General features: G+C 37.3%; 1 protein-coding gene across 1 annotated transcript in view; it reads left to right on the forward strand.

Annotated features, from left to right (window-relative positions):
* LOC116175350 (5-hydroxytryptamine receptor 1D-like) overlaps positions 1–12,956 on the forward strand; it is a 174,914-nt gene extending 161,958 nt beyond the window's left edge. Inside the window, exons 3-6 of the mRNA XM_031493421.1 lie at positions 7,914–8,199; positions 11,657–12,069; positions 12,117–12,208; positions 12,254–12,956. Coding sequence (XP_031349281.1) covers positions 7,926–8,199; positions 11,657–12,069; positions 12,117–12,208; positions 12,254–12,767 — 1,293 coding nt within the window. The 5' untranslated portion in view covers positions 7,914–7,925 and the 3' untranslated portion in view covers positions 12,768–12,956. The remainder of the gene's footprint in view (positions 1–7,913; positions 8,200–11,656; positions 12,070–12,116; positions 12,209–12,253) is intronic.
* The last annotated feature ends 3,023 nt before the right edge of the window (positions 12,957–15,979 follow it).

Below are 15,979 nucleotides of genomic sequence, written 5' to 3' on the forward strand. Positions count from 1 at the left end.
TGGATATGTTTGCTCCAATTCAGTTTTTTGTCGAGTGTGATTCCTAGATATTTCACTGACTCTGAAAATTGGAGGTGTTTTTGGAATAGCAGGGGAGCTCGAATACCCTCTACCTTTCTTTTTCTTGTGAAGAGAACTAGCTCCGTTTTTGTCGGGTTGATGGACAAGGAGTGTTCCCTACACCATTCTTCGGTTACTGTAAGAGCTGATTGCATCAGTCTGCATAAAGTAGCCTCAAATTTGCCGGTTATAAGTATGGATATATCATCCGCATACCCCAGCGTATAGTACCCACTGTCATTAAGGCGACAGAGGAGCCTGTTTACAGTCAAGTTCCACAGAAGTGGTGATAACACCCCACCTTGGGGGCATCCTCTCACTACTGTGCACCTTAGTGTTTCGTCGCCAACGCTGATGTGCACTGCTCTGAGATTCAGCAGCTGCGCAATCCAGCCTCGTATGACGTTCGGTACGCCGTGGTGACGTAGAGCCATTTCTATTGAATCGAAGGTTGTTTTGTCGAAAGCCCCTTCTATATCTATGAATACTCCCAGTGCGGACTCTTTATAGTGCAGCGATCTCTCAATCTGCCCTACAACGCAGTGCAGGGCTGATTCCGTAGATCTTCCTGGGCAGTATGCGTGTTGGTTAGGATGCAGCGGAAACCGTGTTAGCGCCGTATCCCTTATGTATCTATCGCACAGTCTTTCAAGTGTCTTAAGAAGAAAAGACATCAAGCTGATTGGACGATATGCTTTAGGTGTGGAGTAATCACCTTTTCCAGGTTTGGGGATAAAAACAATTTTTATCTCCCTCCATTGTTTAGGTATGTATCTGAAAGCGATACAGCCTGTATATATTCCCACTAGGTAGGTAGCAATAACATCCAGTCCCCATTGCAGGAGAGCCGCTATTATGCCGTCCAAACCGGGTGACTTGTATGCTGAGAACGATTTCACCGCCCAGGTCACCCTCGCCACGTCCACCACCTGACAGGCAACCGCCCAGTCATTCTCCGTGGAAGTGAAAGGGATTGTCTCAGGCCAGTTGGGGTAAGGCGTGGTGGTGGCTCCAGGAAAGTGAGCGTCTCTTAGTACCTCAGCTGTCTCTGTGAGGTTGTCCGTATAGGAACCATCCTCTCTTCTGAGGCTAGCTGGGTTGTGGTATGAATCTTTGGTAAGGATTTTAATTAGGCGAGATACCGAGGAGGTGGATTCTATAGAGCTACAGAAATCCCTCCATGCCTCTCTCTGACGCCTTCTAATGTCCTTCTTGTATAGCCTTAGGTTTGCCTTGTAGGCTCTCCAGTCGGCTGCAGCATTGCTCTTCCTTGCCTTATTAAACAGTTTGCCCAATCGAGTTTTCTGCTTTTCGAGCGCCCTGCACCACCAAGGATGGTTATAGGGAGTCTTGGCAGTTCTCAGAGGACACGCCTGTTCAAATGACTCCACAATAGAGTTGGTAAGGAGATCTACTACGTCCTGTATGTCGACAGGATCAGAGAGACGTCCCCCGAAGGGGTGCTCTCTAAGTCCTGCGTTTAAACTCGGCTATTTTTCTACTGGATGGTCTATATCTAGTCCGTTTTATTGCACAATAATTCTATGTCATAGCGTCCTAAAACGATGCTTGGCCATGATTACGACGCGAATTAATTTAAACGTTAACTGGTACGTTTCCCGTTTGTATCAGAGATCCGAAAAACGAATCATCCGAAAATCTTCTCCTCTTTTGGATATTACGTGCAGTAATTAAGTGCAGTATATTTTTTAATGCCAACATGGACGAAACCACAGAAGAAAGAGGTGAGACCAACTATTGAAATCAGGCTGACTAATCTCCTCCTGATCAAAAGAGTGATCTAATGCTGTGCTCGTCATTTTAATCCAATAGCACTAATAATAAGACAAATATGATCTAAATTTTTGCTATCGTACTGCCCCGACATCCGGATCCTGTAAAAAACAATGTTCTCTAGAACGGAAATACGCAGCAGGGCCAAACTTTCCAACGGGGTTTAAAAATCTAATTATGAACATTCCATTACGATTATTAATTATATGTTGTCCTGTGATATTAAAATCAAGAAGATAAATAAAACCAATAGATAAAAATGAGCAAACATCAAAAACAAGAGGTGTTCCCAAGCGGTCACCTATCCAAGTACTGAGTGGGCCCGACATTACTTAGCTTCGGTGATCGAACGAGAACCGGTGTTTTCAAAGTGGTATTGCCCTTTTCGAGAAAATGATTGTTCTAATAGTACGGGAGCTAGCGTCCTATTTGACCGGACCATTTTCGCAAAGTTCATCTTTCTACTATAGATTTTTGATCCATAACCCATCAACGATAGGGGCGTCAGCTGGTGCAAAAGCGTGGCTTAAGATGGCGAGAGACTGAGAAAGACGTAAAAAAAATTGTTTTTCGGACCATTTTCGCAAAGCTGAAAATGTTATATATAATAGTGTACAATGTAAAAAGAGCATAAAAAATAACTGTCAGCTGATATTTAAATGTGGCAAAACCTGTTAGCTGTAACGTGGTTAAGGACATAAAATAAATCAAAAGAGACAAAACAAACCAAAAAAAGGAAACTAATAGCCCTAACCACGACTGCGGCTGCTCACGGAGAGACTAGGTATGTTTGTGTGAGATTATCTTTCAGGCGCGACTAACTTTTATTTCCCTGTTAGGGAGCCGTGCCCAAAAATTAGAAAATAGCCCTCTGGTGGTCGAGGAAGATAAGGAGAAAATAAAATTGAAACTTCCGCACCTCATGCACGCAATAGCGAGACGATTATTGAATGCTACAAAGAAACCAAAGATGAGACACAGAATGTAGAAAGCAGGGTGAAAAATAAACCAGCTTGTTTTAAGTGTTAACTAAGTAAAAACTACCAGGCAGAATAAAAAGCAATGGTGCGAAAATGACCTGTAAAAATAGGACGCTACCTCCCGTACTATAAGGGAAGCGATTGCAGAATCTTTTCTTAAAAAAAGAGGAACACCAAAAGAATGAGAATTTCGCGATTTGGGGCTTTGAGTGCTTTGGAAATGCACGCATGCAAAATGCATCAAGATCGCAAAGGGAAAATGCGTTGAGTCATGTGTTAAGAAAAAGATGCACAAAACAATAGAAGAAATCCAAAACAAAGCAATTTTCAATTATGTACCTTTTAGCAGTGTATATTATAGGTATAAACGATGCACCTAAGACTGTCAAAAACGTTTTTTTTGTTAAATATTTGCTTTGAATTCTAGGAAGCTGCTCTGTCAAGTATTTGGCAACTGGCTTTAAAACTGCTTCCAAATTGTTCATATACTGTATCATTAAATATTTGCCCCAAAATCTATCCGTCATTTCCCTGCACGTGAAACTACACTCGAGTAATTTTCCTTTTGAGCTAGTGATATTTAGCAGAAAATCAAGTTAATAACCAAAGTAGGGTTCTTGAACGAGCAATAATATGTTTACTTAGAAGCTAATTGGCCACGCAAACGGACTATATTGGTGTAGCATAATTATGATAATTGGAAACGTTACTTTGTGCTTTGTTTTCAAGTAATTATAGTAAATTGAATCAACTTCTACCCTTGCTATATAGGAAACTTTTTCACATAAAACCCTACGAAATAAGAGAAGGTGGAATACAAATTACCCATAGGATTAAAACCACCTCTCCGTTTAAACAATTAAGCGAAATTAAGCGCGAGCTTTAACTGAAGAATTTTATAATGTGTCTCTCTTGAAGGCTTATTCGTCTATATTTTCTTGTGCAATTATTAATATCTGTCACCAAATTAGCGTTGAATTAGACTTCTAGAACATTGAAATTTGGGTTAATTTAATTTATTATTTCGGCTTTATTTGTGCATCTGCCAGTTCTCTAGAAGGATGCCACCTCGAACTTTTAAAAGCCACATGCTACCGAAATCCGCACTCCAATCACATTGGTATTATTTGAAAGCTCAAAGAGTTATAGGCTACACTTAGATTTCTAAAATCTGCTGGAATCCTTCTATGGTTTTTTTATTCAACAGCGTAAAGACACAGACTACTTGTTACAATAAACGTGCCGGAATTAATAACGCTTGGGGGAACCCAGGCGTACATTTATTTGTATTGCATCGGTATGCGCATTTTACTGCCAGAAGCGATGCGGTTGTTTTGTAGATGCCTACACAAAAAAGACCATTACACGCTGTTGAATGCTGTTAAACAATAATTATAACTAAAAATTTGTTATTTTGATTAATACATATATTTAGTAGGAAATTATTTCAACAAGCCTCAATAGGAGATATATGAACAAACATAAATTTATAAAATTGTAGCTGCTGTTTCTTGGCAACTTAATATTGATGACCTAAATAATTTCGAATGAAGTAGTGTTTCACAGAGTAGATCGTAATGTTTTAATTAGTGTTTTTCAGGGTGTTTTTACACTTTTTCATTTGCAGCTAATCGCTGAAGCACACTGTATAATATAATTACCTAATCGCCAACAAAGTTATAGAGAGAAAATCATACTACATTAATTTATACCTTGAATGAACATTGAAGAAGTAATACCAACAATAGTAATTGAGATCGATGATCGTTTTAGGTACGACGTCTCCTTCAGGAAGAGAATTATAAAATTTTGTTTTATTAACTGTCGCACCTATCGAATATATTCGTATTTCGAATTGGTTTCCCTGTCAATCCTAATTTAAAACTTGCGCGAGGGGCTTTTGTTAAAATGATTTATGAATGGGTAACAAGGAGGACGAACCTTTCGCGAGTTGCTGTTTGACGGGCGACATTTTTGCCTGCTAACAAATCAAATAGGATCTTTCATGAAGGTGATGCGCTGTCGATACTACCATTGAATAAGTTATTCAGATGATACTATAAATTTGTATCGTCAAGGCAAGATAAATGTTACGATTAGTATAGCATAAATGGGATTTTTTCATGTAGGTCTCCATAACTAAATGAATTCTCGTAATAAAATGTTCATTCAAAGGTGAAAACGTATTACTTTTAGAGACGATTTTTCATGTTTCAGATAAACTTACCGGACAATATCTTTGTTGCTATGGGGAAAGTGAAATTTAATTAAAAACGTAAATAACAAAAAATCAAATTCAAACCAGGGTTGACTTCTCTTAATCACACGAGAATAGCTCTAGGGACTTCATACTAGGAAGGGAAAAAGAGCTATGGAAAACCTGTCAGGATATGTGCTCATTTACTTTCCTACATTATTTCCAATGTGCAATGTACAATTAAACAATATAATAGTTTTCAAACCGTACGACAACCGCGGGGAATTTTATCGATCCTACCTGAATTTTAAAAATCCTACTTGAATTTTGAAATCACCTTCCTGCAAATCGTTAAAATACCTGTGAAAGGTTACCTAGCACTCGAACTACGTACACAACATCTTCCAGATACCCTAAATTATCTAAACACCCTGTATATTAATCTCAAATTAAAGCCATCCACCTCTATGAAAAATTCATTTTTAGATACGTATCAAAACTACAATATGCGCTAAATTGGATTAACATCCTGCACTAATCTTCATCTCATTTTTTTTAAATTGGCATTTTATTTCTTGTCCTGATGAAGTCCCTTACGAAAGAGGACGAAACGTTGAATTTTTGTTGACATAGACACGGTCCTATCCCCGAAGTCGTTCGCGTCTTAATTGAATTTCACTCCGTAACTTTAATTTAAAGCACGATGAATGCGAAAAAATGTTGTTTCAGAGCGATAGATTAAAAGACATATTCTTTCTCGAACAAACAATATAGTCTTTATTTATGAGCTTTGTAATTACAAGCGTTTTTAATTTCCTTTTCGGCGTTAAAATGTCTATCTGCTTAATTCTCTTTGTAATTTTTTAAAGCGATGCAACTATGTTTACATTTCACTTTGTTGAACCCCGAAAATTCAGCTTCCTGCTTGTAACTGCGACGTATAGAACTTAATGAAATGTTTTTTCCAGGGTTTTTTCAAATCGGACTCATCCTCACAGAAAATGTTGAACGCTCACAATGGCGGATTGTTCCTAAAATTGGCGGTCTCTCTGCCAATCCCGATCGGCTGTTAATCAATCCCTCTCTCTTAGTAACTTACGATGAGCTCAGGAACGTAACTTTGTATCCCTCTTAAAATGGATGTAATCCTATCCCTACGTCCGCTATCTAGACGCCAAAACCAATTAAAGAACAAAAAGCTCATTGAAAACCCCTGCGCAAAAATGACACATATTTCGTTTACTCCAATCATCCAGATAAATTCTTTACATCATCTGAACCAACACTTGTTAGAGCTTAACAAATTGCGTTACATCCACGACCATATCCGAGCGAATACGGTCACTTATAGCGGTTCAATAATCGGGATACGCCCAGGGCCAATCATAGATTTGAAATAGCATTGCCTACTCGCCTAGTTACCGACTATACGTGGGTACATTCACATTACAGGGCTAAATCACCAAACTGACTAATACTTCCGACTACTGCCTTAAAACGATCCCTTATAACTCTTGCACCCATCTGTGCATACTTAACCAGTCAGTCGTTACGAATATTAACACAATTTAAGAAAAGTTGTAATTTTCTTGACAATGCCAGGTGCCGTAATTGAGAATTGGTTTGGAAATAACATAGGTAGTGAAAAATCAACAAATAAATGTTGAAGAATCGGGGAGTACGATACAGCTTCTATAAAAGAAATTGGCTTCAAATGCATTTTTTGATGGATTTTACCCAACAGAGGCACTATTTCACTTATTGATGTTAACACGCTCCTGGTGTACATTAGATGTAAATTCTGAACATGTCTCGTTACGATTAATAAAACGCACAATAGCGAGACTATTTCTTGAATTGCAACAAGAGGTTTCTCTGTAAAATGCACCCTAATTGCCTAATTGCCCTCATTTGGGTATAAGCGTAATTTCCTATTATTTTGAAATATACTAAGCGCGAATCGTTTTGGCCACATATTGTTTTGCATAAAACCGATTCGTTGCTTTAGTGCGTAGGGGGTAGTTGTAAACAGCTGCTAGTAGGTATTTCTCCGTTATCAAAGTTTAAGGAGAAAGCTGCATAAATTTTAAAGCCGATGGAGCATTTGCAATTTAAATCTTTGGCATGACGACCGAGAACGCTGCGGGAAGTAGTTTCTAACGAGCTCTTGTACCTCTGTAAGTACGTATAAGAAGTGTGCGCTGGGATTAAATGGTATGGTACAATGACATTTCTGTTTATAACAGATGGTTTGAACAATTTATTTTCATAAACCTTTTTCCTGGGGTTTAAAAGTAGGTTATTACCATTCAAGAGCGCGGTACTCATTACAATTGCCCGACCCACTTAAGCTCTCGCAATTAACAGAAGTATAATTCAGCTGAAAACGTATTTGATTGCGCTCTGAACCATTTTCTACAAATAAAAGTAACAGGTTTTACAATTCGCCGAGTTCAGGTCCCACTGTAATTTCGTAATAAATTTTCCAATGCTTTACTCGTTTTTCAATAATGTGCGGATAAATTGTGCTTACTCCGCTAACCATCGTTTATAGCCGCTTGAAAATTGGATCCTCATCAATGATCGTGGGTGATTTTTACCGCTCAATGTTCTTATTTTCTTTTTCTTCACAAAATTTCCTTTTTTTTCTGCCATTCTTACCTGCGCTAAATTTGCTGCGGTACAACGCCCTAGAGAGTACTGCTGGCGATGATAGCCTACACCACCGCAAACTCAACTCTATAATTCTGGAAATATCTTAAAATCCTACCATGCTTCTCTTAAAATCCTACCATGCTTCTTGTCATTACTACTATACCTAGCTTAAGTGAAGATACACTCTTAAATGAGTAAATAACTAACCTATTCTCTTATTGTTGCAGAAATGATTAGGGATGTCGCAAGATACGACGCCGGAAACAATCTTCACCAACAACTCAACTATAGCAATTCCGGACACCGGAAAACACTTTCAAGAGCTCGCATTCGTGGCCCTGTTGAGCGTTGTTATTGTGATCACTGTTATTGGAAATACGTTAGTGATACTTGCTGTACTTACCACAAGAAGATTGAGAACCGTGACGAACTGCTTCGTTATATCGCTAGCAATTGCGGATTGGTTGGTCGGGGTGTTCGTAATGCCACCCGCTATTGCTAATCACTTAATGGGTAAGACCCGCTTTATTATTTTTAAAACGTTGGTAGTTTATTGTATCTCGTGTCTCGTATCAGTTCAGGCCAATAAACACAGCTAAAAGGCGTCCTAAGTACCTATATTGGTGTAATATTTCTTATCCTGCGGTGGACACAGACACAAACGTAACAAAATAACCAACAATGAAAATTCTTGTGGGTTAGTTACTTGGGTGTATAGGAAGCAAATAAAAACTTGGGTGGACATTCCCTACCCCCCCACGTATTCCAAGTAAGACGTCATTCAAAATGGCTGCCATTTTCTAGTACCATTTTGTTTACGTGGGCGTCAGGCCCGAAGCCAGAGGGAGTATGCCAGGGACTATCAAACAAAAAAATACGGTGACCATAAAACTAATGCAACTGTTTATGTAATGGTGAAAATAAACTGTTTCAGTAGTTTGAAAAAGCACAACTTTGAGATATAACTGGAAAACCGCGAAACATCGTGGAAAAAGCTATAAACATAATCCAATGCCAAATTTGAGGATAAATAACATCGATTCTTTGTGTTACTTCGATATTTCTAAGAATAACTTAAATATACTGATAAAACAAACTGCGGGTCCATTTTTAATTCTACTGCTGCCGCGTTACTATTTGAGATACAAACGAAGTTTCTTTGGAAAGTAGACTGACAATATGAAAACCTTTTCACAGTATACCTAAAGGGACATCGAAATTTGAAAATGGGACAACAATTTCCCCACTTCTTTAGAGGAGACCTATATGGTTCTCAAATTTTGATATAATACTACTGACAGTAGGTAATGGATATTAAGGCTACAAAATTTCTCCGTTCGCTTGTCCCTCCATCTATTCATATAATTGACTACTGTTTACTGGAATTTTTGGTCAAAATTTCCAATGGGAATTGTACGACAAAATTTATACCTCTTCTCATCTATCCATTTGGCCCATGTCTTCTGTTGCTTTTTACTGGAAAGCACTATTGCTCTGAAATTCTGGTAAAAGGTTCCTTGGAGTAATGGAAATTGTTCCACAAAACCCTCTCCATCTCTCTTCACCTACTCATAGATAAAGATCTCTTGGAGGATTCCATTTCTGGACTCGGAGATAACAACACGCTCAGAGAGTGTTTTATGGTTTCTTAGCGTAACGCAAAAACGGATTACGGCCTTGGCCGAATGGTATGATGCTGTAATATAAGCGACTACGGTTAAATGAAATAACGTTGGATTAACGGCAAATTATAAGCAATTGGAGGAAATCAAAATACGTTTATTCACAACGTGACAGAGTAAGATACCTACATTTCATATGGCTTGGCCACTCTCTCAATGGAAACACTATAATTTTTAATTAGCTGACTATAAATAAGGTATCAATGTGACTAGTTTCCGAGTAATTATTTTTTGAAAATTATTCTATGCCCCCAATAATATCAATTTTTAGACTGAAGGGGGTGGGAATGGTACCTACAGGGAACTAACATTTAAATATTAAAGGATAACTACATTATAGTATATTAAGATACAAGTGTATAATCAAGTCTTTAAAGCACGCGCAACGAGTTTAAGGGCACGACGCAAAGCGGAGTGCCTTTAACGTTGCAAGTGCTTTAAAGACAAATTATACACGTGTATCTTATAGTATTTTTTATTATACCTGCAGTATAATTTAAAAATAGGAAATACAATGAAGTCATATTGACGTTATACTCGAATACATGTCGAATTAAGTGGGCTGGGTGTTCGTAATTTCACGATTGCCATGGAAATGTCACTTGGCGTTTACTTATAAAAATCATCGTTTTTGTGAATTAAACGATTTCCGTTGAAAAAGATAATACACCGCCCATTAAATCGATTGTTATAATATCTAAACAAACGTTGGTAAGCGTAAAATCCAACTCCAGTAAAGCCTATTATAAAGAATATGAAAAGTTGTTTCCATGGATGAATAGGAAGTTACTTACGAATACAGTCTTAAATGCATCCATAATGCTGGCATATATGAAGGAAATGTCAAAGGTATTTAAATCTTCTATATTTTGGTGCATTCATTCAAACTTTAAAGCAATGCTGCGATTAAAAAGTGGAGCAGATTTGGAAGCATACCCTAAATTACGCGCGTTTGTGAAAGCTTCAACCAAAGGATAGGTACAAAAGCCAAAGAAATGTTCTGCATTTACAGAAAGCGACCTAAGAGGAGTTTTTATTTCATTCAGATGACAGTTTCAAAAGTCATACTTGAAGTATCGTTACTTAGCAACTTTAAAGCACGTGTGTTTTAAAGGCCCTTTTTCGCACGCATTTGAGTGTTTAAAACGGAGATTGTGATTCAGGTATAATAAAAAAATAATTTATCTTTAATTTGTTGCAAATTTTGTTATCGTAATAGCTTGAAAAATTTAAGAATTTTGTAAGGAACCAACAACAAAATACTAAGCGGTAATGACAAAGGCAAATTTCATTTTAAAGCAACAAATTAGTACGAAATCACATTTCATTCTTGCCTTTTTTAAATTTATTATTCTTATACAGGGTAGTGTCCCATGATATACAATTTAAATATAAGTGTGAACAAGGAAAAGCTAGGAAAAAAACATGCATGTATTATAAATTAATAAATTTGTGGTGATACATATGGCAGCTGATACGCATCACACCACAGTTAGCAATAGAATCAACAACCCGTTGTTTTACCGCTTTTTTAGATACAAGTATCCAATAAAATAATAACAATCTAATGAAGATGCATCGAGCAATTCATTGTAAAACAGAGAATAGAAACAAGGAAACCCGAGCTAATCTACGTGGTAGTTAAAATCACGGATGCTTGAAAAGCCAAACCACTTATATCCCAATCCACGATCAACTACGTTAATAAAGTAGGTACCTATGCAACCCTGAAAGGAAAAAGCTTACCCACATTCATAACACTTTTGAACTTGAATCGATGAATAATAATATTACTAATAAAGGACTTTTAACCTTTAAAGAAAATTAACATTGATACCCTTTAAGAGAAACTACACACTAATCACAAACTTGATTTAGTCCAGAGAAGTTATTTATTTCATTGCCATTCAACAGAATTTTCGTGGGTGCTTGCAAAGCAAATTGGTCGACGGTCTTCCGGATAATAATCACTATCTCATCGTCACAGGAAATACCTCGATCTCAGGTTTGCTTTTTAGCTCAAATGTAAATCTTGCACAAACTCGCACCGGTTCGACCAGAACTACTTTCTTGCAATGAGAGTCTATAATTCCTATATAACCCCTTAATTTGTAGGTACACATACCCCGTAATTCGCCCAGTTAATCAGGTCCTCTAATGAAGATGTAAATAAACAGCTAAGCCTTAAAATAAATCAATAGATCTTTATTTTGCCACCGGGAACAGTAGTAATTGGTGTATATTTAGTCAGGGCTTTGCGGTTGGCTAAGATTACAATATTGTTTCAGGTACCTGGGAACTGGGATGGGTGCTGTGTGATATATGGGTTTCGTTAGATATACTTTTATGCACAGCCTCTATTTTGAGCTTATGCGCCATCAGTGTAGATCGTTATCTAGCAGTAACGCAACCTTTAAGCTATTCTCGTAGAAGAAGATCAAAGAGACTGGCCTCGTCGATGATTTTAGTCGTCTGGTTTAGTTCGGCTCTTATAACATGTCCGCCCATGTTTGGATGGTACGAACCTGGACGGCACGAGGACAAAAACTGCCGGTATAATAGAAACACTGGGTACGTGATATTTTCCGCGATGGGTTCTTTTTTTATTCCCATGGTGGTGATGGTCTACGTTTATGCACGAATATCATGCGTAGTAGCACAACGCCATGACCAGTTAGCGCACATGGACAATAAGCATAGGGTAAGATCTATGCGTAACTTTTACGTATCAACAAACGCATGTTGCAGAAATCGCAAAAAATTTCTTCCAGCATTAAGGACGATTCTGAAAATGAGAGGCGGTCTTCAGATTGTGAAGAACAAACGTTAAAATGCACAAGGTAAGAGTGGTGTGCCGAAGCTAAAGTTATTTATTTATGTTACAGTATGTCTTCGGAGCCATTGAACAATCACAATGACCAACGTAAAAATGGCAACCCAACTCGGTCGGTACGATCGAACTTTTCATACACGGGAGATCCAGGGACGCCATCGCGTGGTGTCAGCATGTATGTCCCGACAACTTTTTCCGCTAGTCGACCTCGACCGGAATCTTTGCATTTAGATATGTCAGTTCTAAACTACGAGCCAGCCTCACGCGTTTCATCTTTTCGAAGAGAAACAAAGACTGCACAAACTTTAAGTATTGTCGTGGGCGGATTTGTGGCCTGTTGGCTGCCATTCTTCGTGTACTACCTACTCACACCGTTTCTGCCATCCAGCATGATCGAGAACAATGTCGTAATGGCATACTTCACCTGGCTAGGCTGGATCAATTCGGCTATCAATCCATTCATATACGCCTTTTACAGTCCCGATTTTCGAATAGCTTTTTGGCGTTTGACGTGTAAACATTTCACAAAGTCTCATAGAGCTGATATGTCTTTCCAACATAAATAACTCCTTTTAAATAAGTACAATTTTTGTAAAGTTTTCTAGTCAGTTCAATGTGCTTAAAGTAGGTAGTTAAAAACATTGTGTCTAGTTTTACGTATTGATATAGCTAGGTCATAGTTAGTTGTTACATGCGACTTGTTCAAAGATATTCTCAATCAGTATTTATACTTATAATATGTTTCATCCATCACAGTCCAACACTCTAGTCAGTGATCATTTTCCCAAAGATTTGAAATAAAAATAGATTGTAATTTGTAAAACTAAGTTAATAATGGGAGTGAACAGCACCCCTAACCTTTCAACAATATATTACGGGCAATTTGTTTGTTCATCGAGGGGTGTATCTGTATAAACAACGGGACGAAGTCGAGTGGTTTAATATCCCAAAGTATAAAATAATTCTATTTTCTTTCATTAAAAATTCCGAAACCACGCAGAACAGTGTAAACATGAAAAAAATTTATCTTTCAAATGAGAAAATAAAACGACGAAAAATAAGCTGACATTAGAAAAAATACATGTTATCATCATTAATTTTATCTTCCGTTTTTGTGTGATTAATGAGGCGACGTTTAAAATTTGGCAAATGTGCGGTTCGGTTGGAATACTTTCGTGCCAGAAGAAGTCGGATCACATATCAAAACAAATAACCCTAGCGATGGATTCATTCTTTTCTTTTGCAAGACCAAATTGTCATTTTCCGATGGCATTTTTCCAGTTTATCATAGCCCCATAAAAAGCGCCCAGAGTTCGAACTTGAACGCGAGAACATAATTTATTAGTTATTTTTTATTTAGTTTCATATTAGACTCATTTCATTAAGTATTTTCGTCATAAATGTAACTGTTTAATTATGTCTGTATATGATTGACGTTATTTGTCGGTTTTGTATATTGGAACGTGTCAATATTTCCAGTTAGTTAAAAAACATGTAATAGGGAACTTATTGATTTTTAACGGCTCATTATACGTACAGAAACAGTATTTTTAAGTGTGTGATGATTACTGTATCCACAAGAATACTTACCTATGTAATTTTAATGTATGAAATAAAACATGATTAGTTCAGTACTACATCGAGTTTTATTAGAAGGGGAAAAACTGAGTGAATATGAACATCGCTTCTAACTTATTACATGGGGAGAGCGGAGAGAGCGCTTCAAAATTTGAGTACTTTTCTTAACAGAAATTTGGAGTCGAGTTCTGGACGAGATATAGGTAGGTACCTGTCAGTAGAATTAATATAGGTACGTGAATATATAGAGGCGGAAATCGGCGCACACAAACACAATAAGTAAGAGATATTGGTCGAAATAACAATCCTTTATTTAAGACACTTTACGTTTCTATAAGTTATTAGATTTTAGGGTGCATTCGGAGACCAACGACAACGGTTCGGTCACAAACTCAGAAATTTCTTTTCACGAGAATACAAAAAAATATACATAAGTTTTCGACACCTTCACAACCTTTGATTCTGATTTCAATTGGTCTAGTAATAGCTCAAAATTTACTTTCCTTAATGGATAATAAAGATGTCGAGTTAATTTTACAACAAATTGATATCATGTCGTGTTTCGTTCTTTCCTTTGGTGTGGAGACCTGGAGTTTTTTTACAGCTAGTGGAATTGGTTTAACACATTGGAGAAGGTTCGAATGGTTTCTTTGGCGCATTCTTAAAAAACCGGACGGTAGGAGTTATTCCTACGGCAGCTTTCGAAAAGAGACTCCTTTTATGTTGAACGGTTGATGGGCCAATTTCGGTTGTGTTCCTTTTTTGGTTCAGTACAAATTGTAATCTCGCTTTTGAACGTTTTTGGTAATTTTCAAATTGAATCAGTGGGAAATCACTTTCGCAAACCTTTCACTTGGTTAACTTTAATGCGCAAATTTTACTTGCGTAACGCTCATTAAGGGTAACCAAACTAAAATACACTATCGTTTTAATAATCCAAAATGGGAACTGGTAAACTTTTCCACTTGGGCCAAATGCAAACTTCCAAAAAACCCATTGGGAAATGGGTTTCTGGAAAATACCTCGCTGGACATGACTATTTTCTTCACTTTGAAGCTCGGCTATTCAGAACGCTGAGTTTAATTATTGGGGCTCTAAAGCCTCTAAATAAAAACTCTCGCTGACCAAAAAACGTTAATCTGTTCGCCTTAACTGACAAGACACAACGGTCTCACCTCACGGCTAAAACCAGAATCAGATATTCTTGGTTGACTGACCAAACTCGAATGTATCTTTTTGTGCAAAAGCTCATCGTCTCTTTCTACGCTAAGCTAACTTAAAACGCTTATTTCATAATAGACAGCAATGGCGGAGATGTTCAGTTATAATTCCCACTCGTTCACTAGCGTTAGGACTGCCTTCCAAAAAAGCTGATGAAGCGGAATTTTTGCCCAAGGAAGCTTTGACTTGGCACGCAAGATATATGAAACATTATAGTGAAACCTAGACTGCATTTAACCGTTGAATGAAAAATGTTTAACGTTTAGAATTTATTCTTCCGCATATTTTCATGGAGTAAAATTTACGTAAAAATAACTCTCTCGTTACACATTCTCAAAGCGGTATTCCGTAGGGTAAGCAAACCTTAAACCGAATTTCCAAAGTTCAAAACCAGAAGGGAAATGAGTTGTTTTTGTGCTCTTTTTATACTTCCATGTTGAACAACTTCTGGTTCATCAATGCCATTATGCCTTGAGATGAATACATCACCCTTTTTCTATGTAATAGATATGGGAGCAAATCTTTCTAAAAAGTAGAGATAGGTATAACCTTGCAGAAAATATATTCCGAATAAAGTAAACATGGTAGAAGAGTAATTACTTCCAAGATACCCGTATAAAGAAAGTGGTCCCGTGAAAATAAATTCCAAGAAGATCGAACGGTACTAGTGTAACGGGTCGCGTTATTTGTATTTCTTTTTGCGGGGAACTTATGCATATGTAACGGGCGATCAAAAATGAGTTGCTGTCGAGTGGCCTTTGGAAGTTCAAATTAAATACGATTTCACATGCAAACAAAAATTCCAAAGGTGACTCGACAGCAACTCATTTTTGATCGCATAGTATATTATATGTTCAATTTAATTATTATTCATTACAATAATCAATCTGCCAAAGGTAAGTTCATTTAAAATCGTAGAGAAGGAATTAGTACCGCTCGCAGGTAAATTAAGAAAATTCGTCTAAATCACAGAATTCGT

The sequence above is a fragment of the Photinus pyralis genome, unplaced genomic scaffold, assembly GCF_008802855.1.
Source record: "Photinus pyralis isolate 1611_PpyrPB1 unplaced genomic scaffold, Ppyr1.3 Ppyr1.4_LG7, whole genome shotgun sequence".
Taxonomy (NCBI): domain Eukaryota; kingdom Metazoa; phylum Arthropoda; class Insecta; order Coleoptera; family Lampyridae; genus Photinus; species Photinus pyralis.